The sequence below is a fragment of the Vicugna pacos genome, chromosome 16 (assembly GCF_048564905.1).
Source record: "Vicugna pacos chromosome 16, VicPac4, whole genome shotgun sequence".
NCBI lineage: Eukaryota > Metazoa > Chordata > Mammalia > Artiodactyla > Camelidae > Vicugna > Vicugna pacos.
The window spans coordinates 53,482,083-53,508,867 of record NC_133002.1 but is presented as its reverse complement, the minus strand read 5'-3'; the positions used below and the strand labels follow the sequence as shown (position 1 = coordinate 53,508,867).

The 26,785-nt window shown below is 34.6% G+C and overlaps 1 protein-coding gene across 3 annotated transcripts in view; it reads left to right on the top strand.

Moving 5' to 3' along the window:
• Window positions 1-26,785, top strand: part of ABCA5 (ATP binding cassette subfamily A member 5) — a 60,287-nt gene that overhangs the window by 6,495 nt on the left and 27,007 nt on the right. The window contains exons 1-18 of one of the 3 annotated variants that reach the window (XM_006199344.4): window positions 2,568-2,603; window positions 2,751-2,869; window positions 3,915-4,119; window positions 6,042-6,203; window positions 7,108-7,196; window positions 8,694-8,923; window positions 10,597-10,738; window positions 11,712-11,900; window positions 13,223-13,370; window positions 15,281-15,449; window positions 16,609-16,667; window positions 19,147-19,257; window positions 20,471-20,646; window positions 21,160-21,279; window positions 22,324-22,462; window positions 23,722-23,812; window positions 23,999-24,138; window positions 25,071-25,190. In XM_006199344.4, coding sequence (XP_006199406.3) covers window positions 2,765-2,869; window positions 3,915-4,119; window positions 6,042-6,203; window positions 7,108-7,196; window positions 8,694-8,923; window positions 10,597-10,738; window positions 11,712-11,900; window positions 13,223-13,370; window positions 15,281-15,449; window positions 16,609-16,667; window positions 19,147-19,257; window positions 20,471-20,646; window positions 21,160-21,279; window positions 22,324-22,462; window positions 23,722-23,812; window positions 23,999-24,138; window positions 25,071-25,190 — 2,395 coding nt within the window. In that variant the 5' untranslated portion in view covers window positions 2,568-2,603; window positions 2,751-2,764. Of the gene's footprint in view, window positions 1-2,567; window positions 2,604-2,750; window positions 2,870-3,914; window positions 4,120-6,041; window positions 6,204-7,107; window positions 7,197-8,693; window positions 8,924-10,596; window positions 10,739-11,711; window positions 11,901-13,222; window positions 13,371-15,280; window positions 15,450-16,608; window positions 16,668-19,146; window positions 19,258-20,470; window positions 20,647-21,159; window positions 21,280-22,323; window positions 22,463-23,721; window positions 23,813-23,998; window positions 24,139-25,070; window positions 25,191-26,785 lie in introns of those variants that run through there. The other 2 variants (XM_072939482.1, XM_072939481.1) reach the window with 2 other exon arrangements.

The window sequence follows — 26,785 nt, the reverse complement described above, 5'->3', positions numbered from 1 at the left end:
TAAGAAAAGCTACATTTAAAAAGTTGCCTGCTTTTTATCTAGGTGGAGACGGTCAGCCGACTTGGAAAGGATGGTTCTTGTTTTGGAGGGGAGCCACACTAGTGGCTCCCATCAAATAGGTTTCTATAAAACAAGACAACACAGATTGCTCTGGAAGAAGGCTTAGCGGGACCTTTTTTGGTGTCTCCTCCAAGCTCTCAATACCTTTTGGTATGCAAGGAGTCTGGGTTATGGGGGTAAGCAAATTGGAATAGGGACCACGGAGAATACAGCTGAGACTGGCTACTTTGATTTCTGCTTTCATATAACCTCTTTGAAGAACTGAGATAGCTCCAACAGAGGTCCACTCTCAGAAGGGGTTCCAGGGACCCCCCGAGAGTAAACTTACCCTGGTGGGACACCGGACCTGTGATGCAGTGATTTAGATCATACAGTTCAAAAGCAAAATATTGAGGTGAAATCTGTTCCCATCACTCCAGAGTAAAAGCCCCTTACTCATTAAGTACTTTCTCCTCTATTTCCTCTCTCCCCAGCCTCTGGCAGTCTCCAGCCTGCATTCCACTTCTGTGGATTTATATATTCTGGAAATTTTATATGGTTGGAAACATAATATTTGACCTGTTGTGTCTGGCTTCTTTCACTGAACATAGTGTTTGGGAGGTTCATCCACTTTGTATCGTTTGTGGGTACTTCATTCCTCTTCATGGCTCAATAGTATTATTACGTGCATATACCACAATTTGTTTATCCACTCGTCTGCTCATAGACATTTGGGCTGTTTTTGTGTCTTGGCAGTTATGAACAATGCTGCTGTGAGCCTGCATGAATGTGCACTTGTTTGAGCCCCTGTTTGCAGTTCTTTTGGGTATATACCCAGAAGTGGGGTAGTTGGATCATATGGTAATTCTATTATTAGCTTTCCAAGGAACTGCCAAACTGTTTTCTCAGCAGCTGAGCCGTTTCGCAGTCCCACCAGCAGGGTGTGAGCATTCCAGCTTAGCCACGCGGTTTCTCATGAGAAATTTGCTCTCAGACAGATCATTATTCCCCTGTAGGTAATGCACAGTTATTCTCTGACTGCTTTCAAGATTTTTCACTGCTTTTAATTTTTAGCAGTTTGATTATGATGTGTGTGAGTGTGGATTTCCTTCGATTTATCCTGTTTGGGTTTCCATCAAGCTTCCTGAAACTCTTAGGTTTTTCATCTCTGGACAAATTTGCAAAGTTTCCAGCCATTAATTCTTTAAATATTTTTCCTCCACTTAACACTTCTCTCTTTCTGGGACTAATAATTTGAACATTAGACCTTTTGTTATTGCCTCAGAGTTCTCTGAGGCACTGTTAGTTGTTAAAAAAAAAACTTTTTTTCTCTCTGTTCAGATTGAATAGCTCCTACTGATCTTTCAAGTTTACTGACTCTTTTCCTATTACCTCCATCCTGCTTTTGAGCCCATTCTATGGGTTTTATTTATTTGTTACTGTGTCTTTCTGTTCTAAAATTACTATTTGGTGCTACTTTATGTCTTGTTTCTTTGCTGACACTTGATCTTTCATTGTTTTCATGAGTGCTTGCCATTGTTTGCTGGAGCACATTTTAAATAGCTTCTTTAAAGTTTTTGTCAGATAATTTCAAAATCTGTGTCACCTAGGCATTGGCATCTGTTGATGTTCTTTTCTTAATAGAATTGAAATTTTCCACGTGCTTCTTTAACGGAGTAATTTTGGATTGTATGAGACCAATTTTTGTTTTACTCCTACAGAGAGGATTGATGTCTTCTTTTAGTGCACTGTTAACCTGGTTAGGTTCAGGTCTTAGGTTTCCACCCACATTCTTTGAGCTGTGGCTCTAATTTCAGTTTAGTTTTCAGAAGCGCTTGCAGTGCAGTTTGGATCTGTCCTTTGTGTGCCACCCAGTGACCAGTCTGGATCTGGGTGGTGGTCTGTCTGTTAGTTCAGTTCCTCAAGTCTTTGGTACATGGAATAGGATTAGATCTATGGATACCCAGCGTGGGGGTTAGTCCGGGAGTTAATAAATGACTTGATTATGTTGCTTTCCTGAGCTCCCCTTTTTATTTGCTCTTCCTGCTACTTTTCGATTCCCTATGATTCCTCTTTTCCATCTTCCTCTAGTCGCCCCATTAGGTCACACACTTCTGCAACTGCACCCACTGCATTCAGGGCCCTGTGTCAGCAAGTAGAGCAGAAAGCAGTGGGATATGTCCCCACCCTCTTGGAACCAGAGATCCACTTAAAAGAGAGAAAGGCTCCTCTGCCTCAGAGTTTGGCAGCATTAAGCTTTCATTGCTATAGTCTGACACTGCTATCACGGGATTGCTTGGGGACAAGAGCACGAAGAAAAGATTGAGTATTTCCCTATTCTCCTTGAGAAGAAGACCAGGCCCGAGCTAGAGTGTCTTCTAGAGCTCTCTCTGTGCCCCAGTGCCTACTTCCAGAGCATTCAGTATAGAGGATACTGGAAAAGAAAAAGCATTAAGCTCACTGTTGGTTGGTGGTGGTATTTGGGATTCTGGTTCCCCCTTGTTTCACATGCTACTATTTACTTTTCAGAATCTTCAAATTGCTGTTCCATGCATTCTGTCCAGGTAGGAGGGACAGCCTGGAGTATGCTTAACTCCATCTAAACTGAGACTGAAACATCTGTCTGTCTGTCTGTCTGTTTTCGACATTAAAAATGTCATGTGCTTGACTGTGTGGTTACATTTTTTTTTTTAACTTCCCTTATGTAATAGACAAATCCGAAAACATGGCTACTACTGCAATTAGGGAAGTTGGAGTTTGGAGACAGACCAGAACACTCCTGCTTAAGAATTACCTAGTTAAATGCAGGACTAAAAAAAGTAGTGTTCAGGTAAGTTAAATGACTGTTTTGCCATATTGCAGTTTATTTTGCATTAATATGTTTCATCTTTAAGAGATGATTTTTTTTCTGAATGCTTTTTTGTTATATTTTTATATTTTTGGATCCCATTAATTTGCTTGTGAAAGTAAAAACTTGTGTAAGCCTCAGAAAAATACCTAAATTACCTGATGTTTTCAAAATGTTAAAAAAATTTAGTAATGATTTCTAAATTTAATTAACTTCTAATATCAGTACTTAATTTTAAACCCTGAGACATGCATTTCCCAAGTTTTATGAAATGAAAAATAAATTCTACAAATAACTTTATGGAACATGATCCCGCATGTCTCCATGACCTTCCAGCTTTTGGACTCTGGATTGAATTGCCCAGGATGACTAAAATTATGTCACGTATTTGTTCCCACAAGCATACGTTACTTTAAAAGGTAAAAGAAAGTAAGAACTCTAGCTAACCAGTTAATGATGATGTTAAGGGATGGAGAGATACCTTTGATCTCCTGAAGCAAGCAAAACGGCAAGGTGAAACAGTAAACAGTTCCTCTCTATTAAAGTTGACTATTGAATTTAACTGAGTATAGTTTTAGTAGTAGAAATTTAGGTATAATTAAAACATGAGTTCTAATTCAGACTTGAATAAAGACATTTTTATGGTGATCCCTATTACAGGTGTTTGGTAGGTTACTTTAAATAAAGTCATATGTGAGTAAATTTATTACTGTATTTTACATGAGCAACCTGAGAGGTTGAAATATTAGCTTTTATATCATTTAAATTTATTACGGTGACTTGAATTTAAAGTATTTCAATAAAACTGAACGTACAGGAAAAGTGATGTGCTGTTGGGTTAGGTGAGATGCTTAACACCGTATTTTTTTAGGATAGAATTGCTTTTATTTTTTGTACTTAAGAAAGGAAACCCAAATTCTTCATGTTTTTTCTTAGTATTAGTTATATTATTGCATAGAACTCTTTATGATTTTTTGCTGCCATTGTTATACTTTATAATCATCTTGTTTGTTTCCCTTATTTATAGGAGATTCTTTTTCCACTATTTTTTTTATTTTGGTTAATATTAATTAGCATGATGCATCCAAATAAGAAATACGAAGAAGTGCCTGATATGGAACTTAACCCTATGGACAAATCTATTCTCTCTAACGTAATTCTTGGATATACTCCAGTGACTAATATTACAAGAAACATCATGGAAAAGGTTTCCACTGACCACCTTCCTGATGGTATTGTGAGCTTATATACGCATTCTCTTTGAAAGCTGAAAGCCTCTTCAGTGTTTTTCTGCTTGCTTTGTTGAATAAATACCATTCTCAGCATTTAGATACATGGCCCTTCACCAAAATACATTTTTATAAAAATATTGAAATCACTTAATTTTGCTGCCTTATGTTTCTTGTGAAGCTTTATATTCTTGGTAATAGGAAGCATATTTTATGTTTTAATATGTTGTATTTGATTCATAGACCATTTATAAAATAAGTCTATTTGTATAAGACGAAAGATATGAAGGAATATTTCATTTTGATTCTGACTCATATAACAATTAAAAAGCTAGAAATACATGGCAAAGATTATAAAGCAGTAATCTTCTCAGATTTATAGAGATATGTAGTGTAGCCTGGAGGAGTACTTAGCTTTGGAGACCATGACTGTGGCTGTGTACCTACGTCCATTTTTCTCAGTTTGTACTTCTCACAGAGAAATGGACTAGAAGACGGTGTAAGCAATGACTGAGGTATGAATGACCCTAAAGTGGCTATGAGAAAATTTAAGGCAAAAACTGGAGTAATGCTTATACAGTGATGATTGATTGAATGAGATGCTCAATTGTAGAAAATAATAGATTAACATTATTTTCTGTCATATAGGATAGTTGTAATCACTCTGGATACTGTGTCACTGAATAAAAGATGTTTATACAATGAGGAGCTAAATAACTCTTTCCCCATTGGTTTCTTTCTGCCTTATTACTATTTAATATTTTGATCTCATTGGTATGTATTTGTTGGCTTACCACATTAAGCACAAGCAGCATGGGTAGCCATAAGAATTTAGCACGTCAGCTGAAACAACTCATCAGAAATGTTGAGTATGAAACTCATTGGTCATTCTGAGCAGGAGAAAAGTATATGCACCAAAGAAATCCAAGTCGGTGTGTATTAACTTAGATGCCAAACAGCAGAAATATATGTAGATTTTTTAAAGTTTTATCTTACTAACAGCAGAACTGTCTGAAAGTGGGATATACATACATACACACGTGGTAACATGACTCCTTCTTCTGATCAATCTTGGAGTTCCATGTACTCCTTAAGGGTCTGGAAAATCCTGATAGTTAAGATTTAAGTAAAGCTTTACAATTTACAGAGCATTTTCCTGTCTGTAACTACACCTGACAGAGTGAGATCATCCAGATATTGTGATGAGGATGCTAACGTTCAGAGAATTAAATTGCTTACTTGTTCTCACACAGCTAATAAATAATAAAGTTAAGTACTAACCCTATGTTTTTTTCCATTTCATCACATCTTCTGAAGCTTCTGCTTGTAAATACTCCTTAAAGAAAATGTTTAAAAATTAAGATGATTGATGTGAGAGGAGCTGAATGATGATGACAGTATTTTCTCCATATATTTTCTAAGAGAGGAGCAAACAATATTGGGTTTAAATGGAAATCTTTATTCAAAGAAGAGTTGTGTCATAGTTACTAAAATACATATTTAGTTTCTGAGGAGGATTATGGAATTTTCTTCATAAGAAGAAATATTTGAAAGTAAAATATCTATTCATTTATCAACGAGTTATTTGTATGATTTTACTTTGAGATAGTTAAGTGAACTACATATATTGCATATGAAGTATATACTCTATTTTATCTTATTAATAACTTATGTGTTGTATTGACACATAATTTATATAATGAAATGATACCTAAGAAATTATGTTTGTAAAATTGCACTATTTTAATATTCATTACTGTTTAGTTTTTTTCAGAAGAGCCGTATTCATTTTCTAAGACGTAACAGCATCAAACAAAAGTGCTTATAAAATATTACATTCATCAAATATAATGGTAAATTTGGTCTATTGATTATAATAAATATTTAAATTTGTGAGTTAACTATATTGTTATGATATTTTATAGTCATACATACTAAAGAATATGCAAATGAAGGAGAATTGGTAGCATCCAGTCTTTCTCAGTCCAGTGAATTTGTTGGTGTGGTTTTTAAAGACTCCATGTCCTATGAACTCCGTTTTTTTCCTGATACAATTCCAGTATCATCTGTTTATATGGATTCAAGAGGTAAATAGTGCTAAATAATCATTGAAAATCAGTTAAATGCATATTTTTGCTGTTCTCTGTTCATATGCAAAATTTTATGGGGTCCAACATTGGCATTTTTAACTACAGTTTTTCAAATAAGAAAACTCAAGTATAACAGAAAAATACTTAGGTATATCTATCTGCATCTATAAATATAAGTATAATTTATTTAATATCCACTTTAATTTTAGTACATTTGTATGCATTGATTACAATAACAAAACAAAAATTTTTCTTGAATTACATGACTTTCTAAGTCTGTTTCTAAGTTTCTTTTCTCCATATAATTGTTTTCATATATATGGGGTGATACCTGTCTTCAAGATCTCAAGGTCTTCCACCAGTAAACTTTATCAGTTTTATGTTTGAAACATGGAAAACAGTCTTCAATGCCTAAACCTCTGAAAAGATAAATACCAACCACAAACATTTACTGAACAATGTTTAAGTTACTGTGTGAAGTATTTGTGACTTGATTCCAGAAAGCTCTTAGAGCATTTTTCTTTTTTTCTGTGCTCTTAACCTGGACTTGTCCTTGTACCTTTAAAGCTGATAAGTTATTGTAGAATGACTTACACCTCGACACAGAAAGGTGATTTGTTTTAAATAACTATGTTTACTGTTAATTTTTTTCTTTCCATTTATGTTTATTTATCATCCAGTATCCTAACACATGTAACTCTTTACTTTAAAAAATTTCAGGAAAACAGTCAGGAATGTTACTGATTTTGTTTGCCTTTGGAGGGCAATTGCTGCTTTTCTTTGATCCTATATATAGAGATTGATTAATTATATTACTTACTAACTCTCCATATACTGTCTTTAAAAGAAAGCACTTGCATATATGCAGAATCTTATGTCTCATATTTCTTTTTTTCCATAGCTAGCTGTTCAAAATCATGTGAGGCCGCTCAGTATTGGTCCTCAGGGTTCACAGTTTTACAAGCGTCCATAGATGCTGCCATTATACAGGTAAATATGATAAAGGAAGAAAAATAAGTCCAAATCATACTTTAGCATTCACACCTTAAGTCTTTACCATAGGATTTCATTTGACTACTGTCAAATGTACAAAGTACAAAACTTAATGCAACTCCTTTAAGAAAAAAGCTAAGGAAGAAGTCATATTTTCTTATTTAATGTTTTGAAATCCACTTTTATCTGATGGTTTCTAATATGTGATTCAGCATTCCATATATTATATTATTTCGTCTGTGTTGACCATAGATAATATTTATGAAAGATCTGTATTTGGAGAGTTTTCCCCTTGAATAACTTAGTTTAAGGAAAGTGAATGTCTTTATTATCTTAATCATAGTGGTAGATTTTATTTTGTTTAACCAACCTTTATCACTTATTTGCCAAACATTGTTACTAACTTACATGCTAATATTAACTCATTTAATCTTTAACTCCCCTGTTAGACTGGTCCTATTGTTGTTACATATGCGGCTGAAGCACAGGGAGATTGTGTCTTTCCAAAACTCAGTTAGTTAGTGGCAAAGCTAATTCAGACCTTGTGTTTGGGCTCCCAGTCCTGTATTTTAATTCTGTGCTACCGCTAAGATTGTGTATTAATGTTGCAGTTCCATTCTAAAGACATGCTTAGACCTGTTCCAGTGTTTCACATTTTCATAGAAACGGGCAGGAGACCTATCTCTATAGTTGTTAGACTGCTGTGTAGTGAAATGACTGCAAAAATAGTACCTTACTTAACAGGGTTGCTGTAAGAACTAAATAAGATGGTATATATAGAATGGTTCTTATAAATCCTCACAACGTGGTGTAAATGTATTGTAGATACAATATTCAGTAACACAGTTTAAAGTAACAACAGTGGAATACAGGGTATATCACACTGATGGTGCTAAGGTACTTGTTCGTGTTTTGTCCAAAGACCTTAGCCATCCACAGCCCAGACCACACTGGATAAACAGGTAGAGCAGGTCTCATGTTAGCTTGACCATGATGTTAGCTAGAAGTGTATCATATGGCAAAAATAGTTTTATTGTTCTGACTCTGCATGCTGCACATATTGATTGTAAAACGATAGAGAGACATACTACCTGAGAGAACATTTTCAAAAGAGAATCCTTCTTTCATGATACGAGTACTCATTCCTTAATTCCTCAATTTTACAAATGCATATTTTTATTAAGATGCATAGACTTGTCAGCTTAAGATGATAATTGTGCAGTTTTATTTTCTCTGACAAACTGTTTCATCAAAATGTATATGTTTCCTAACTTCAGACTTTAAACTTAATGACATGCTTTCAGAATGAATAAAAGCCATATTCTATGCTGTATCATGATAGTGGGGTCATTCACTCTATTTCAGGTGCGTAGTTTTGTGAGGATTATATTTGCACTAGGTTATTGATTAAATTTGGGGGTATAAATTGTCACATTTTATTAGGAGTTACTATCAGCTAAATTAATTGAATGTATTTACATTTTCTAATTACAGTTGAAGACCAATGTTTCTTTTTGGAATGAGCTGGAGTCAACTAAAGCTGTTATTATGGGAGAAACTGCTGTTATAGAAATAGATACCTTTCCCCGAGGAGTAATTTTAATTTACCTGGTTATAGCATTTTCACCTTTTGGATACTTTCTGGCAATTCATATCGTAGCAGAAAAAGAGAAAAAGTTAAAAGAATTTTTAAAGATAATGGGGCTTCATGACACTGCCTTTTGGTACGTTACTAAAACTTTGTTGTTTGGCAGCATTAATAATTGTATTGAATATACAAATCTTCACAGTTGTAATGTGTTACTCACCTGACTCGATGAGTTGCTGATTCTGTTTTCTCACAGTGATGGCCTTTGTCTTGGAGTTTGAGACTTACCCCAAAGCTTCAGCAATTCATTGGCTTGTTTTAACATAAAGGAGGTGCTGGGATTTGGAAAGATCATGTTGATATTATAAGTTTAAATTCTGTTTCATATTTTGTTTGAATTGATGTGGCATGCTGCATGTATTTCAGTGTATAGAAAATAAGAGATCTTGGAAAGTTAGAAATTTATTGCCTGATACAGTCTTCCTCAAGTATCATAGCCTATACATATGATTAAAAATGTAATTGAAATGACTGAAGTTTGTGTATGAAGCATATGGCCTTTTTTCCCCTCCTGGAAAAAGTTATTTATGTGAATTTTTTATGATAAAAATATACAGATAATTCCTAGAGAAACAAATGAAAAAAGTTCTCACAAATGAGCATATTAGCATTTTTATACAAGGATAATTTTATAGAGGCATGCATTTAAAAAAAAAAAAGGTTTTAATTGAAGTACAGTCAGTTACAGTGTATCCATTTCTGGTGCACAAAGCAATGTCCCAGTCATGCATATACATACATAGAGGTATGCATTTTTATGAATAATTCTGCATACATTTTCCTTACTTTTCCACTATATAGCAAGAACATTTATTTTGATCTGGAGGAAAAGTGAATATTGTGCATGTGAGTTGTTGTTATAGTCCATTTTATTCCATTTAGCTCTATGCAGCAATTAAGTATAACACTTTACATAATGGGGTCATTCTGTGTAACATATCTTCTTTGCTCCTTTTTCTCCTCCTGTCATTTTACTAGTGATTGATTTTTAATATATATTGAGTTGTTAAAGTATTTTGTGAGGAAATAATAGCTGGAAGAATTTAGGCAAATCTGTTTCTTAGTGCTTCAGTTTTGCCTCCATAAAGCAATGGGTTTAATTTTGTTTACAAATCTTTTGGCCCTATTTTAGTGATTTTATGATAGCATACATTAAATTATTTGCTAACTTGAAAAATAAAAACAAAATTAAACTAAAGATTGTAGTAGTTTCATTGAGCTCTGATGTGAGGAGAAATTTTGAGTCCCATAGTGAATCCATTATTTATCTTCTTAATCTCACATTGTGTATGTGTAGTAATTATGTTCTTGACTAGCAAGGTAGCCTTTATTGTTTAAAGTAACAAAAACCATCAGAGGCTTAATTGTTGCATATACCATAAAGAAAATTGTCAGTCATTAAACTAGTATTTTAAGACAATCAGAAGTGCTGTGCATTATTGAACTTTTGGGAGTACTAGATTTAAATTAATTTCTATAAATTTGTAAAGTCTTTTTTTTTTTGACTCTTGGAAAGATAATCACCATTTTATCTCTTTATCAGATTATACTTTTACCTACATACAACTTAACCAATGCTGTATTTTTTTTTTTTACTTCTGAGAGCTTTGATTTTCAGAAATGAATAGATTGACTTAATTTTAAAAGTAAAATGGCTGCAATAAAGCTGAAGTTTTGTTTAAAATGTTTTTTTTTAAATTGTTAAAACCGATGTATTTAACCGTACATGTGTTTGTGTTCTCATTTTAGGCTTTCCTGGGTTCTTCTGTATACAAGCTTGCTTTTTCTTATGTCTCTTCTTATGGCAGTCATTGCAACAGCTTCTTCATTATTCCCTCACAGTAGCTGCTTGGTGATATTTCTACTTTTCTTCCTGTATGGGTTATCATCTGTAAGTATTTTAACTTGAAGTGGGAATGATGAACTGTCAAAATACTTGATTAATATAGCAAAGTCGTAATTTTTGGGTTACTTACAGTCTATTTCCTGTGAAGGACAGCCTGTTACTAAGTTACTGATAACTGAGTTGTGTATTTATACATCTTGTACCTCCATGTTGTTAGGAAAGATGCAAAACAAGCTCAAGTTTAAATCTAACTTGTTTTCGTATGATGTATTTCACTTACAGTTCCCTGAGCTTGTCTTTTCTATCTTCATATAATTGTATGTAATTAAGACTGTCCAGTATTGGACATTTTTGTTTGTTTGTTTTTATGAAATCCTGACTGTTTCAAGTTAATTTATGTTGTAGGGTGATATTGTGTAAAGATGTGTCTTTTTAAGTGTAGCTCTTTGACGTTCATTGCGTATTTTGGTTGGATGCTGATTGTTAATGGCCAGCCTATGTTTTCAGTAGTCTCGGTTTCCATTCTAATCGGCTTACGTGCCCGTGCTGTAACTGTTAAGTATTTTGACTACCACCACTGTTCTTTAACAGGATAATTTACAAATAATTGGTATGCTTCTCTATATAATTGTAACCGGCTTTGTTTCTTATCAACACATTAAAGTTTAAGAGATGGGTTCTGTATTTAAAAGCTTATTGATTTATTGCTTTATTCATCTGTACACATCTAACTGCAGAAGCACATGGTTGTTTATGGTTCCTATAGTGCTGAGGTGATCATGTTTGCCTGTTACATAGATGAAATGCAGTTTTTAATATTTGTCAGCTTAGAATTTTAATATATTGCACTATTTGTATGAAAATTAAATATCTTACCATGGCCTTTAGAAATTAATTGTATTCTAATGAATGTAATTTTCTAATGAAAATAACTTACTCCTTCACAAGCAAAACTTAATTTTGTTTTTAAACCAGTGTATATGAACAGTGTATTAACCTTAATATTTATATTTTATAGGTATTTTTTGCTTTAATGCTGACACCTCTTTTTAAAAAATCAAAACATGTGGGAATAGTTGAATTTTTGGTCACTGTGGCTTTTGGATTTGTTGGCCTTTTGATAGTCCTCATGGAAAGTTTTCCCAAATCATTGGTGTGGCTTTTCAGTCCCTTCTGTCAGTGTACTTTTTTGATTGGTATTGCACAGGTAGGTAATACATTCATCTTACTTTCACTAAATATTTTCTCTCCACTTCCATGCAGCGTGTTATATACCATGAATACTGCCTTTGGTTTGCAAAAAAGTTACTTTAAAATTTCAATAGGAGAAAGGAATGGTGTGTGAATGCTACAGTACATTTTATATAAGTTCTCCACTTTTTGCTTTAGTGTATTTCAATAATCTGTTTGACTGCAGTAACTCAGTTTGTTACAAGTTATAGATTTCAGCATCAGGAAATCTAGATTGCTCTTGACCTATTGTGAGTTTATCTCAGATTATGTGAAGCAGAACAAATTTTTCATGAATGTAGGAGTGAAGCAAATAGACTTGGTGGTTTCTATAGGTCCAGGATTCATGGGATTCTCATTTTAAACAGTATTTAGATTTATAAATTTGATTTTTATTAATCTTTACAGGGCAGTCAGGTTCTAAGGGAACAATTCTTATTAAGAAACTGCTTTATATGTTAAAAGATGAATTTGGTTAATGTGTAAAGAAAAAGGTAATTACTTAATAGAAGAGATTATTCGTGTCAGCCAGATAGACTTCTGATTTGTGAGACGTAAGATAGATTGTTTATGAACACTGAGTTAAACCTATTTTAATTATTTGAGATCTAACAGCTGCTGTTACATGTTTTGGTCGACTGATTCTCCCTCCCTTCACTTAGGAAGGTTGAAATTGTAGATTCATAAGTTTTTGCTGAGTGGGAGGGACTTTCAGTGTCATTTAATTCATCTTCATTTCACAGGTAAGGAGATAGAAATCCAGAGCAGTATAATTATGCTTTGTGCACTTAATGGCAGTAAATGAGGACTCAACCTCTATAGTACCTTTCTTTCTGCTCTGTCACATATACATACTATGAATAATTTAATAATTATGTTAACTAATTATAGTACCTTCTCCCTTGTCAGAGTTGAAAAGGTGCTGACCATAATTTTATCCTCTAATACTTAATTTGTTTGAATTCTCTGCGGGCCATAACCCTTCTTTGTTCACGTTCGTCTTGATGTCATTTGATAAGCATAGTGTTAGAATTACATGCCCCAAGAGGAGGTGCATATTAGTTTTATAAGCATAGCATTAAAAACATGACTGGAAGGGATTGTTGTGATAAACTCCTATTTCGGTCAAGTTTTGATTGCTTTCTTTATGAATTCATGTTACTAATTTGGTAGACTGTTTAACCTGTTAAACAGCCCAATTTACTGACTCTGGATCTAGTAAGTAACTCTAAGAAGTGTTAGCTTTTGCTTATTTTTATCATTTTTTTACGTAATAAAGTTGATGTTTCTGTTTTTCAGGTCATGAATTTAGAAGATTTTAATGAAGGTGCTTTATTTTCTAATCTGACTGAAGGCCCGTACCCTCTGATTATTACACTCATCATGCTGGCACTTAACAGCCTGTTCTACCTCCTCTCGGCTGTCTATCTTGATCAGGTCATTCCAGGTATGCAGGTAGTTACTGGATTTTGTTCTAAAGAGTTTTTTAGGTTATTTTGCACACATAAAGTCAACTTAATTTTAATCTTTTTTTCTAACCACAGTACCCTAAATGATACTCACTGTTCGATTTTAGTGTAATTTTATACAAGTATATTTTGCACCATGTGCCTTAACTGCTAGTGAATGTGAAGAGATGGAGTGAAGAGGGATCAGTTTGTTCTGAAAACCTTAAGCCCCTGACTGACCTTCTTAACTCAATCCTCTGTCAGTCTTTTTGACTGACGTGTTTCGTTATTTTACCCTTTATGGTCCAAAACTATGGAGTAATCTTGTTAACTCCTACCATTCCCCTGACTCTTATTCTGCATCTGCAACAAACTTGTGTAGATTCAAAGTATTATTAAATAAGCAGCACCCTCATTACGTTTCCCCTCGAGTTCCTCATTAATTTAGTCTGTGAGGCACATATGGTGAGACACATATGGCTTTTAAAATTTAAATTAGTTAGATTTAAATAAATTAACAATTCATTTCCTCAGCAGCAGAAGCCACGTTCCAAGTGCTCAGTAGCCACACGTGGTGCAGTCACCATGTTGAACAGCACAGATTAGAACATCTCCATTGCTGCAGAAAGTTATATTGGGCAGCACTAGACTGGTCTAGTCTAGACCATTGCTGTAGCCTTCATCTGATTACCTGCCTCAAGTCTCTCTAAGAACTTCACCATTCCCTTTAATTAAGTTAATCACATACGCGGAAACCTTGCTGGGCATATGCTGGTGAATTAAATAGAAACTCGTTGTGAATGTCCTCCACAATACTGTGATGCATTTAATCTCTTCCTACCAATTTCCCCCTCCTTACTGTGTTTTACATTCTTTCATATGGTCCTGTTTATCTATTTAAACACATCTCCAGTGTATCAATCAGATTTTTTTTTAGCTACTTGTAACAGAGGACCTTTTTAATTGTCTTAAACAAGAAGGAAATCAGCTGTTTTAATTAAAAGGAAGTCCGGAGACTAGATGGACTCTGAGTTGATTAACTTGCTCAACTGTGTCATCTGGGACCCACTTTCTCCAGGTTTTTGCCACTTCTGTCTCAGAGTCTGGTAGACTTGCTCTCCTTGTGGCTACACGGTGTTCTGCTTCTTTGTTCACGTCCAGTGGGAGAGGGAGAGTGAACCTTTTTCCCAGCCAAGCCCTTTGCTTCTGTCTGATTGGTTACATACTTATGACTGGAGCAATAGCAATCACCAGAGCATGCTAGGTACTGATGAGATCGACTAGAATCTCTGTGTAGTTGAGATCAGATCCCCCCGAAACATGTGGTCATCTAGAGGAGGGGTAGATATTAAGGAAGATGTGGGGGTGTTGGTTTCTTGGGGAAAATGTATACATGCTGTGTGGGCAGCCGTCACCTTCTATTGGATCTAAGTCTCCTATATGGGTCCTGTTGCTGTGTGATAAAGTCTTCTCTGTGAACTGTATCCACTTTCCTGACTGCTGCCTGTTTTCAAAGACTGTCTGAGATGATACTCATTCAAGCCTTCAGGATACCCAGATATAAACTTCTCTTCTGAACTCTTATTAGCACTGTGCATGACATGACTTGTGCTGTACGCTGTGGTTTAGCCACTGGCTATGTACGTGTACTCATAAAGATGTAAGTTCCTTTAGCGCAGAAAATGTGCTTTACTTACCTGTATGTTCCATATATGCTCAGCAACTCTGAATCTATTTATGGATTAGAGTTATTTGTCAGTAAAACTTTTATTTTTCACACAATATTAAGTACTCTATGTCTAAACTTTAGATCGGAATTGTCATCGGTGTCATATACTGCCTTTATGATTTAAAAACTAATTTTCAGAAATAATTTGTTAAGCTGTCTTAGTATTTTTTTATTTTTCAGGAGAATTTGGCTTACGGAGATCCTCTTTATATTTTCTGAAGCCATCGTATTGGTCAAAAAGCAAAAGAAATTATAAGGAGTTATCAGAGGGCAATGCTAATGGGAATATTAGTTTTAGTGAAATTATCGAGCCTGTTTCTTCAGAGTTTATAGGAAAAGAAGCCATAAGGTATGATTCGATCTTGGCAGTTTAGGTATAAGAACTGCTGATGGAATGGATGCATTTAAATCTTATCTTTATTTTATTTTATTTATTTATATTTTAAAATCCTACCTTTTAAATAATGTGTATAAGTATAGTATCTTAAGAGATTTGGTGACATTTGATGATTTTTAAAAAACAGTATTAAAGGCTAATTCTTTTTTAAGTTTTTATTTTCTTTGTAACCATTTAGAATAAGGTTGCTAGGTTTGAAATTTTATGGTTCAATAGAAATTTTTAAAAGTAATAAAACCTAGTATTTATACAGTTAAGCTATTTTAAAGTTTCTCCATTAAATAAATTGAAACAAAATAAATATTAACTTTATAATTGTATTCAGGCTACGTTGCCCAAGTTGTACAACATATTAAGTTGTCCTCTTAATTTCATAGACCCTTAGAAATTGTCATAATTAACTTATGTCACATCAGCTTAACTTTTTGAACAAAAGAAATTCTTCAGTATTTCTTACTTGTTCAGTCAAAACCAAATTTAAAAAATAATGAGAAAGAGAAAAGAAATAAAAGTAAAAGAAAAAGTGAAGTATAATGTATGTTTTTTAAATTTAAGAGAAATGTATAAAAAGCAAGGGAGAGTTAGATACTTAAGATGCAACCAGTGGGCTGGTTCTCTGCCTTTTTAGGATTAAATTTTAAACTGATGACCAAAATCATTAATTCCTTTAAAGATTATGTAAAACATTTAAAATGGAATGAGAGAATCACTTCACATTTAGAGATAGTTTGAAATGGGTGCTGAGGTAAAATACCATTTGGTTTTTAATCTCCCCTAACTGATGTAACAAGTATCTGATTAATTATAGACAGAAAGGAGTCTAAATGAAAAGAATTCGATAGATTGCTTGAGTCACATGTTTCAGTTTCTTTTTAGAAGTTGGCTTATCATGAAGAATGAATGAATAACACTTAAAATGGAGAGGAATACTATACTTCTTTCTTGTAAATAAATTTATTATTACTGTCAGGTTTCTTTGGTTTATTGTTTTAATAAGAAGATACTTTATTATTATTTATACTAAATATGAAAGCTTTGATAAAAAATGTACATGGAAACACACACTTACTAATTGCTTTAAAATCTTAAAATGGAAAATGGTGTTTTTCAGAATCAGTGGTATTCAAAAGACGTACAGAAAGAAGGGTGAAAATGTGGAGGCTTTGAGAAGTAAGTAGCTTTCCTGGTGTTCAGTCCATAGTATTAAAGTACAAATGGAAAAACAATTTGCATAGGTTGTGGGAAACTTGAACTCCTTTACCACAATTTTCTGTCTTTCCTTTAGGGATACTTTGTATATGTAATTAATAGTCATAATAAAACTAACAACATTGAGGTAGTAAAAGAAAAATGTGGTATCTATTAAGATGAAAATTAGTCAGTTATTTGAACAAATCTGTGTCCTTTCTCATTTTATTATTATGCTCATGTATACATCTTAGTTACTTTCTTTTTTCTTTTATCCTAACAGTTTCTCATTCTTGGCCCTATTGACATTTGGGGCCTGATAATTCTTTGTTGTGGGGAACTGTCCTGAGAACTATGGGGTGTTCAGCAGCGTGTGAGCCAGCGTGCTTCAGAATTGATAGATTATGTATATACACTTACATACAGAGAGTGAGAGGGCTGAAGGGGAGGGGCAGGAGAGAAGAGGGGAGATTATTTTTAAGGAATTGGTTCATCTGATGGTGAGGCTTGACAAGTCTGAAATCTGTAGGGCAGCTTGGCAGCCTGGAAACTCCAGCAAGAATTGAAGTTTCAGTCTTGAGTCCAAAATTCATAGGGCAGGCTGGAAACTCAGACCGGAAATGCAGTAGTCTTGAGGTAGAATTCCTTCTCTGAGAAACCTAAGTTTTTGCTCTCTAGGCTTTCAGTTGCTTGGATGAGTTTCAACCAGTATTATTGAGGGTAATCACCTTTACTTAAAGTCAGCTGATTGTAAGTTTGTTTATTTGTTTAATGGGGGTACTGGGGATTGAACCCAGAAACTGTATTCAATATCTTGTAATAAACTATAATGGAAAAGAATCTGAAAAAGTGTGTGTGTGTGTGTGTGTGTATGTACACATACACACAGATTTTCATCTAAGCATGGCTTTAGCTGCACTGTGCAAGTCTTGACAGATTGTTTTCATTATTATTCAGTTTTAAATATTTATAATTTCTACTATAATTTTTTCTTTGATGCATAGATTATATGTTTTGATTTTTAACTACTTGGTGATTTATCTATCTTTTTGTTTTAGATTTCTATCTTAATTCCTCAACAGTCAGAGAACATAGTCTTATGATTCACTTTAGGCTTTTGACATTTATTGAAATCTGATGACCCAGTATATGGTCAGTTTTGTACGTGTTCTGTGTGCACTTGTACAAGAGATATATTCTACAGTTGTATGTAGTGTTTCCATATCAGGTTAAGTTGGCTAATTGTGTTTTTGAAATCTTCTGTATGTTTACTGATTTGCTTTTGTGGGATCGCTTTTATCATTTATTCAGAGGGAGAAATTAAAGATAATCTTCGATTATGATTGTGAATTTGTCTGTTTTCTCTCTGTGTATTGTTACTGTTTTCCTTTACGCATTTTTGTTTTATCTAGATGACTTCTGACTTTTCGTTTGTCTCTGTATTTTGTCTAGATGGTTTCTTCTGACTTTTCTTGCCATTTACTAATACCCTCTTTAGCTGGCTCTCATCTGCTGATAAACTGTCTATTGAAATCTTTTTCACTTCTCTTTTCCAGTTTTTATCATTCCACTTGGTTCTTTCATATGGTTTTTCATGCTTTGCCAACATTCTCTTGTGAACATGGCAGCTTAGTTATTGTGCAGTCTTGTCATGTGGTGCCAATATCTACATCTCTTCTAGGTCCCTTTCTGTTGCCTGTCTTTTCTGTTGGTTTTTGGTCTTAGCTTTCTTTCTTCTGCTTGGTTGTTTTTGGCTGAGTAATACAAATTGCTTATGAGTAATTATGGAGATTATTTGATGCTCTGGATGAAGTGACCTTCCTCTGGAGAGGATTTGTTTTTGCTTCTGGCCTGTAGCTCTAGGGATACTCACAGCCCAGATCACCTTCATCAGATCAGGGGCTACGGTTATTTGAAGCTGGGTTTTTAGATCCCTGTCTGCTGTCTCCTTTTAGTTGTTGACACATCCATCCAATGATACTTGTTCATTCTACTTTACTTTTATTTAAATTGAACTCTTCAAGCATTTACTTAGCTTTCCCCATGCTACTGGTTAATTTCTAGTTTTCTACCAGGACATTGGACATGCCAATAAATACCCTTGGGAACAAATTTTAATTTGTCCTTTTATTTTGATTCCCTTGGAAGTTCCCCAAAGTGGGTACCCAGAAAACCACCCCCAAGTATTTTGTGCCTTTTCTGCATCTGTTAGTGTAACAAAAAAAGAAAAAGTTTATTTTGTATTATTTTTCTTACTGTTCAGACCATTTGACTGTAACAAAGAATTATTATTGTGTTATAATATTAAATATTATGTTATTAAGTATGCTGGTAATTTTAAATCTATCTTTAAATGTATTGACTTATTTCAAGATTGCTCAAGTATCATGAACTATCTTATATGGCTCTAGAGGAATAAAAATCACATTGGAGTCTTTCTTCCCTTTTTCTCCTGAACTAGATTTATCATTTGACATATACGAGGGTCAGATTACTGCATTACTTGGCCACAGTGGAACAGGGAAGAGTACACTGATGAATATTCTTTGTGGACTATGCCCACCTTCTGATGGTGAGAGTTTTCTGACTTAAAAAAAATTGTCTTACTTTGTTTTATCAGTGTTAGTAACTAAGGTATCATAATGTAATTATTTATCCTTGAAATATGTACTGATTGGTTTTTGTCAATGATTTGGGATCAACTTCTGTGTCTATAAAGATGTTTTTCTTTCTTTTTTGTTGATTATACACATTTATATGTTCTTCAATAGAAAATAAAAATGATTCAGTTATATTTAATAAAGTAAAAAGGATCTAATTGGTAGCTGTCTTATCAGATATTGTGTGTTTGTGTGTTTATTTTTCATTTGCAAAGAAGGATAAATTGGTAATTAATTTGAAATTAAATGAAACCTATAGACATCTCAGTTGAGAAAACAAAGATTGCTAAGCATACAGTAGTTGAAAGAATGATAAATATCAGTACCATCTCCTAAAATAAAATTTTAAGAGCAATACATCAAACATATGTTATATGTGATTGTCCTATAAGTGAAAATTCAATATGGCAGCTCCATTTTTTTTACAATAACCTAATAGAGTGGCAGTACAGTAAATATTTTACTCTAAGTAACAGCTGAATTTCCATGTATTGAATCTATATCTTTTTAAATGTAGTTTAACTTTCAAAATTAGTTTGATTTTGTTGCTTGTCTCTGTGTCACTCTTTGATGGTAGTTATAATCTCTTACATTCATATAAGAATTTATTATTTCTGATACGATTCTCCATACATTGTTACATTGGTTTAACGGTTCTTAAGTAAAGTAGGATATATTAGTATTCAGTTTAGAGAGGAAAAAAGCTGGAATTTAGATTAAGTGATTTTCTCAAGACCACAGGGCTAGTTAGGGGTAAATATTAAGTTCTTATTTCTCTTCACTTTTGCATAATGCCTGTAAATGAAGAAAAATTGTTACTGGAATATAAGTGTAATTAATGCACTGATGAAAACTATGTTTGGTGTTAAGCTTCTGGTTCCTGGCTCTTTCCACTCTTTTGTAATATGATCTGAAAATGAAGAAAAATGAGATTGGAATATAAGTGAAAGCAAATCACCCAGAGTATGGAAGTGAGGATGTGTTGTATCTTCCAAATTTTTATTAACTCTCATTTTATATGTCTATTACATACAAGTGCCTAAATTATCAGTATATCTTAAAGCATATATACTTTTTGACACTTAATATATTTAATATAAGTTTAAATATATATTTTGCTTTTAGGGTTTGCATCTATATATGGACACAGAGTCTCAGAAATAGATGAAATGTTTGAAGCAAGAAAAATGATTGGCATTTGTCCACAGTTAGATATACACTTTGATGTTTTGACAGTAGAAGAAAATTTATCCATTTTGGCTTCAATCAAAGGAATACCAGCCAATAATGTAATACAAGAAGTATGTTATTTATATAGAGATCTTTACTTTTATTCCCTGTAAATTCATAACCTTTTGCAACAACTTGTGTAATAAAAATATGCTTGAAAATCTAAATATAAAACTTGCTCTGAGCTAGCAAACAAAGTTATTACAAAGAATTAGAACTTGGAAGAAAAGTTTTAATACATGTAAAGTAGTCCTTGTTTCATTTGGAAGATACTAGTTTCTTAATATAGATGTTTTCTTTTTCTTTTTCTTTTCACATTTGCCCCCTTCCCCTGCCCGCCCCCTGCCTTCACACTGACCCCTTCCACACTACCCACTGGTCACACAAGTAAAACAGACCTTTCCATCAGGAATCTTTTTATCTGTTATTTCAAAATTATATATAAATAATGTAAAAATTAAATTTTGTACCAAAAGAACGTTTTAAAAGTTGATGTTAAAATTGGAAAACTTCAAAACTAATATTGGTAAGTACATAAATGGTGTGATTTAAAAATAAACATTATTCCCACTTTCCTTTTATAGGTACAGAAGGTTTTACTGGATTTAGACATGCAGGCTATCAAAGATAATCAAGCTAAGAAACTAAGTGGTGGTCAGAAAAGAAAACTGTCTTTGGGAATTGCTGTTCTTGGGAATCCAAAGGTAAGCAAATGTTAATGTCATTGATGAGAGGATCTTAAATTATGTTGAATGAAAAAGCAGGTTGAAGAAATATACACGTACACACATTATATGAATTTTAAACATACATACAATATGTTGTTATGGATGTAATTATAGTGATATGGTTTTAAAACCAAAGTAAGAAAGATAACACAGCATCTTTGAGATAATGGTCATGTCTAGGAAGGGGAGTGGATATGACAGACTTCAGTTATATCCACAGTGTTTTAATTCTTTGAAAAAGATCTGAAATAAAAATAACTTGTTAAATTTCAGTGGTGGCTATCTTATTCTCTTTAGTTTTCTATATATTTGTAATGGTTATAATAAGCATTTTAAAATAAGAACAAAATCAAAAGGATAGTCCAAGTTTTCCCTATTCCGTTGATTTGGTTTTGTCTGTGTGTTTCGTGGTTTTGTCTGTGTCTGTTTCATGCTGTTCTCTGCCCTGTAGAAGCAGCCAGCCAGCTGATGCGGTGCTCTGCACAGTGCTGGGAAGCTGCCAGGTGCATGCCTGCAGCTGGAGCCCCCTGGATTCCCACCATCCTGCCACATTTCCCCTGCTGCTGTAGCTCGGGGAGGACTTTGGGTTCTGGCTCTGTGTTAACTTACCTTTCTCCCAATCCCCACCACCAAATCTTGAAATTAAAAACAGCCTTAAAATAAATTGCTTTCTCTGAACCAATATAGAACACAATTCTCTAACAAGCAGTCAAATTGTTCAGGTAAAAGCAATGTACTTAATGTTTGGTTTTTTTTTAATTTCTCTGATTGTTATTACACTTATGTCTCATATATTACAGACATTAATCTTTTGAAATTAAACCAAGAGAAGTATTCCTATGCCAAACTTAATTTTTAAAATTGATACGGACTCAAATATGAGTGGAAAATTCAGATCTAATTTATTTCTGATTGGATCTAGTAACTCTGAATGGGGAAGCCTTTCAGGGTCCATGTAAATTTTACGTGTTTTAGTTATCCTGAGGATTCCATGTCCTTCCCCCACCCCTTTCCACACAGATACTGTTGCTAGATGAACCGACAGCTGGAATGGACCCCTGTTCTCGTCATATTGTTTGGAATCTTCTGAAATACAGAAAATCCAGCCGGGTGACGGTGTTTAGTACTCACTTCATGGATGAAGCTGACATTCTTGCTGGTGAGATTTTAACTTTACTTTTGAAGGATAAGGTCATGGGGCCAAATGGGAGATTGGACAGACAAATGCTAAATTCTGAGGAATAAATGATCTGTGTGTTCTTCACAAAAAAAGGTATTACAGTTTTTTTTAAATTACATATTTTTGTGTTGGGGAGTCCCTCTGACCACTCCAGGTCAAGAATTTGCCAGAAAACTCACAGTACTCAGCATAGTCATACTCATGGGTGTGGGTTATTCTAGTGAAACAGAAGGGGTTCAAAGCAGAGTCAGCAAAGGGGAAGCCAGACAAGCTTCCAAGAGTCCTCTCCTGACGGAGTCATGCAGGATGCCCCCAGTTTCTCCAGCAGTGAGTTGTCACCAGGACGTGGGAAACTGTCTGCTAGGGAAGCTCTTCAGAGACTACGTGCCAAGGTTTCTCCTGGGTGCTGGTCACGTAGGCACCCTGTGCCCAGCATGTGTCAAATTCCAGACGCAGAGAAGGAAAGCATGTTGCAAATACTATCTGCGCTGTCCGCACAGTGTAGGTACAGTGAGCCACCCTTGCCTGTTCTGGGAATGGTGAGAACCCTCCTCAGATCGAGGTTTCCAGACACCAGTCAAGAGCCAACCTGGTAAGCAGGCCTTTCCGAGATTAGCGGCTTCACGTCTGCTGTTGTGACTGTTTTCCATACAGCATCAAACATATTCACCCATATAAAGAATCCAGTTTTAAGCCAACACATGACTTTTTTTTAGTAACTGACAAGATCCAAGAGTTTGAGATTCTACAGCAGCCTCTTTCTGTTTACAATATAGTCTAATACGTTGGGCATGTCATTCATTTTTTCGGTAGTATCTTTGTTTTTTTTGTTAAAAAGCTAACATTTTGTTTTTGTTGCCTTCTTGTCATTTTTACATTTGATTATTAAGGAAATTGTGAAAGTTCTTCTGTTAATGAGCCTTACAGTAAGAGCCTGAGCTATTTGGAGCAGTGTTAGGAAAGCAGAGTCAGAGTTAGACTGCCTGGGTGTCACTCCTGGCTTTGTCACTTAGCAGCCATGTGAAACGTGGGCAAACTGTGTATTTTCTCATTGCCTCAGTGCTCTTGTCTAAAAAGCAGGTGATGATCATCTAGTACCTTCCTCAGAAGGCTGTGATAATTTAATGAGTTCATTCACTTAATTCATTGATGTCTCATAGGATAATCCATAAAGAATAAATGCCCATTATTAATGCTGTTACTGACTTAAAAATTGACATGCAAATTTCTTTTTGCAGATAGGAAAGCTGTCATATCACAAGGAATGTTAAAATGTGTTGGCTCTTCAATTTTTCTCAAAAGCAAATGGGGGATTGGCTACCGCCTGAGGTATCGTTCATTCTTTATTGACTTGTTCTTTGTCATATGCCTGGTCTATTGTTTCTATATTTAGGGATTGCCGTAATGTGCTTTGGCTGCTTTTAATGGCCCCAACTTTAACTTAAAGCATTCAGCATTTACGTTTGGTTGCTTACTGAGTAATCATAAAAAATTATGGCTTTCGGTTTTCTCTAGCATGTACATAGACAGATACTGTGCCACAGAATCTCTTTCTTCTCTGGTTAAACAACACATACCTGGAGCTACTTCATTACAACAGACTGACCAACAGCTTGTGTACAGCTTGCCTTTCAAGGACATGGACAAATTTTCAGGTATTCTCTCTTCAGTTTCTTGACTGCTGAACAAGGATCTTGCATTGGGATAGAGTTTTCTTAATTTACTTTGTTGTTTACTTTTCTGTGTAATATCTACATGCACCCAGGTAGTCAGAGTTAATATTCCGTTTCTGCTTTGTTTAGCTGTTGAAAGTCAGAAATACTAGAAGCTAGTGCATTTCTTTTTTATATAGACAGCATGTAAGAAACTGCAACTAATACATTAACCTAAGTAAAGAATTGTGTTGTTGTCAAGAAATGAATTGCTCCCTTTATTTGTAGGCCTCCTGGGAATATGATTATAAATAGACGTATACACACATATATACATACACACACATACACAAACACAGTTATTTGTGTATGTCCTCAAGTTCTTATACAGTTTCATGACTTCATAACGAACTGTATTATTATGTGGTAAACTGTTGGAATTATTTTATTCGTGGCATTGGTCTTCTGCTTTTTGATGAAGAACTCAAACTCAGTCTCCTTTGTCCATTTAGAGATCTCTTAATAACCAAAATGATATTACTGTCATAGATATGTTGTACAGAATTCCCATTGCTTCCCTAGGATTAGGTAGAAATTTTCTGTTAGTTTAATTGGCTTCTTTCAAGAAGAAGGAATGATTAGCTGAAGTACATATGTCAACTTAACATACTCTGCCTGTCATTCTGTCTATAAAATATTTCTTGGTTTTAATTTATAATATGATACATATCAAATAGATGTTATCTCCCTAAACAAATATTCCCTGGGGTCCTTAGCAATTTCTAAGAATGTTAAATGGGTCCTGAAACCAAAAAGTTTGAGAACCGCTGTGCTAGCAGAGTAAATTTAGTCATATCCCATTTTTAGAGGATACTTTAGAATAATTCATGATAGGATGCTTAACTGTGCAACATTCTTTTGTTTTTTTCTTTTAGGTTTATTTTCTGCTCTAGACGCTCATTCCAACTTGGGTATTATTTCTTATGGTGTTTCCATGACGACTTTGGAAGATGTATTCTTAAAGCTGGAAGTTGAAGCAGAAATTGACCAAGCAGGTAAAAACAAAACTAGCAAAACATTTTAGGCAATGAATCAGATAGATGGTGAAGAAGAAAAATAATTATATAAGCATGTGAAATTTATATTTGGAGGAAGAAAGGGTAGGGATAAATAGGTAAATAAACCATTCAGATGTTTACTGTTAGTGATAGGAGTTATGGAGGTAATGTTGGGGTGGTCTTAGACTGTATTTTAGGGAGGACTTTGTTGAGGTGATATTTAAACTGAGATCTGGATGGCAAGAAAAATAAGATTTTATTATGGAGCCTTCCAAATAAAGGGAATTGTTGCTGCAGAGGTGGTGCTTGAGGAGTGAGTTGTATGTTTTTGATGACTGAGAAAAACGCCACCAAGGTCAGGGGTGTAGGCAAGGGCCAGATCATGTTTAGTCTTTGAACATCTGGAAAAGAATTTGATTTTTTTTTCTTATTGTAATGTGAAGCTATCAGAATTTTAAAGGAAAGGAGTAACATGATCTGATACGCATTTTTAAAAAATGCATTCTGGCTTTTGATGAGTGGATTGTGAAGACAGTTTGCAAGCAGGAAGATCAGGGAAGTTTACAGTTAATCTTAGTTTGAACTAAGATGGTTGTGAAAAAAGGGAAGCATGAACAGATTTGGGTTATGTTTGTGGTACTAGTGATGACTTGCTGATGGATTTGTATTAGGGGTTGAGGAAAGGGAGGAATCAAGAATAATTTCTAAGCTTTTGGCTTGAGAACTGGAAATGGAATTGCTGTCTCCTGAGAATGGGGGAACAGCAGCTTTGTGGAAAGAAGGAGTCCAGGCATGGATTTCTGTTCTGTTGTTTGAGGAGTTTGTGAGACATACCAGTGGACGTGTACAGGGACAGTTTGATTAACGCATTGGAGCTCAGTGAAGCTGTTGGGGCTGAAGATATAAATTCTGGAGTTGTTCGTATATAGATGGCAGTGTGGGATTGGATGAGGTATAGAGAGTACAGATAAGCGTAGAGGGTAAGCCCTGAGGCTGAGCAACGAAGGGCCAAGAAGGGCTGACGGAGAAAGCACCATCGTGGTCTTTCTTCACGAAAGGAGATGTGGAAGCTGAGACAAAATGGTATTTTAGGAAAGAAGGCATAGGCAGTTATTTGCTGATTGCTGTGAAGAGTAAGATGACAAGAGAAGATAGCAACATAGAATACAGTGGGGGATTCAGTAGCCTGGAAGCCAGCTGTGACCTTGACAAGAATAATTCCAGTGGTGTGGTCAAGATCTGTGTAATTTCAGGTGAGAATGTGGGTGGTGGAAACTTTTCTTATAATTGACTGTTAGCAGGATGGTCATGGTGATAGGTCAGGAAGGTGGAGGAGATGGGGATGTTTCTCTCAAACGTGGAGGAACAAGAAAAGTCAACTTTATGATGAGGATATAATATCAGATTCAGATATCAGATCAGCCCAAGCATGCATTGCATCCCGTTTGTGAAACTGAGTAAAGGTCCAGGAATAGAAAAGCTAAAGGAAGTTAGAGGTCAGGATGTAGAATGTGTTATCAGTGAGTATGCTTGTAATACTTAAGATGGTGGAAGACAGTTAGATGGAAGAAGATGCTCGTATGGGTGGTGCT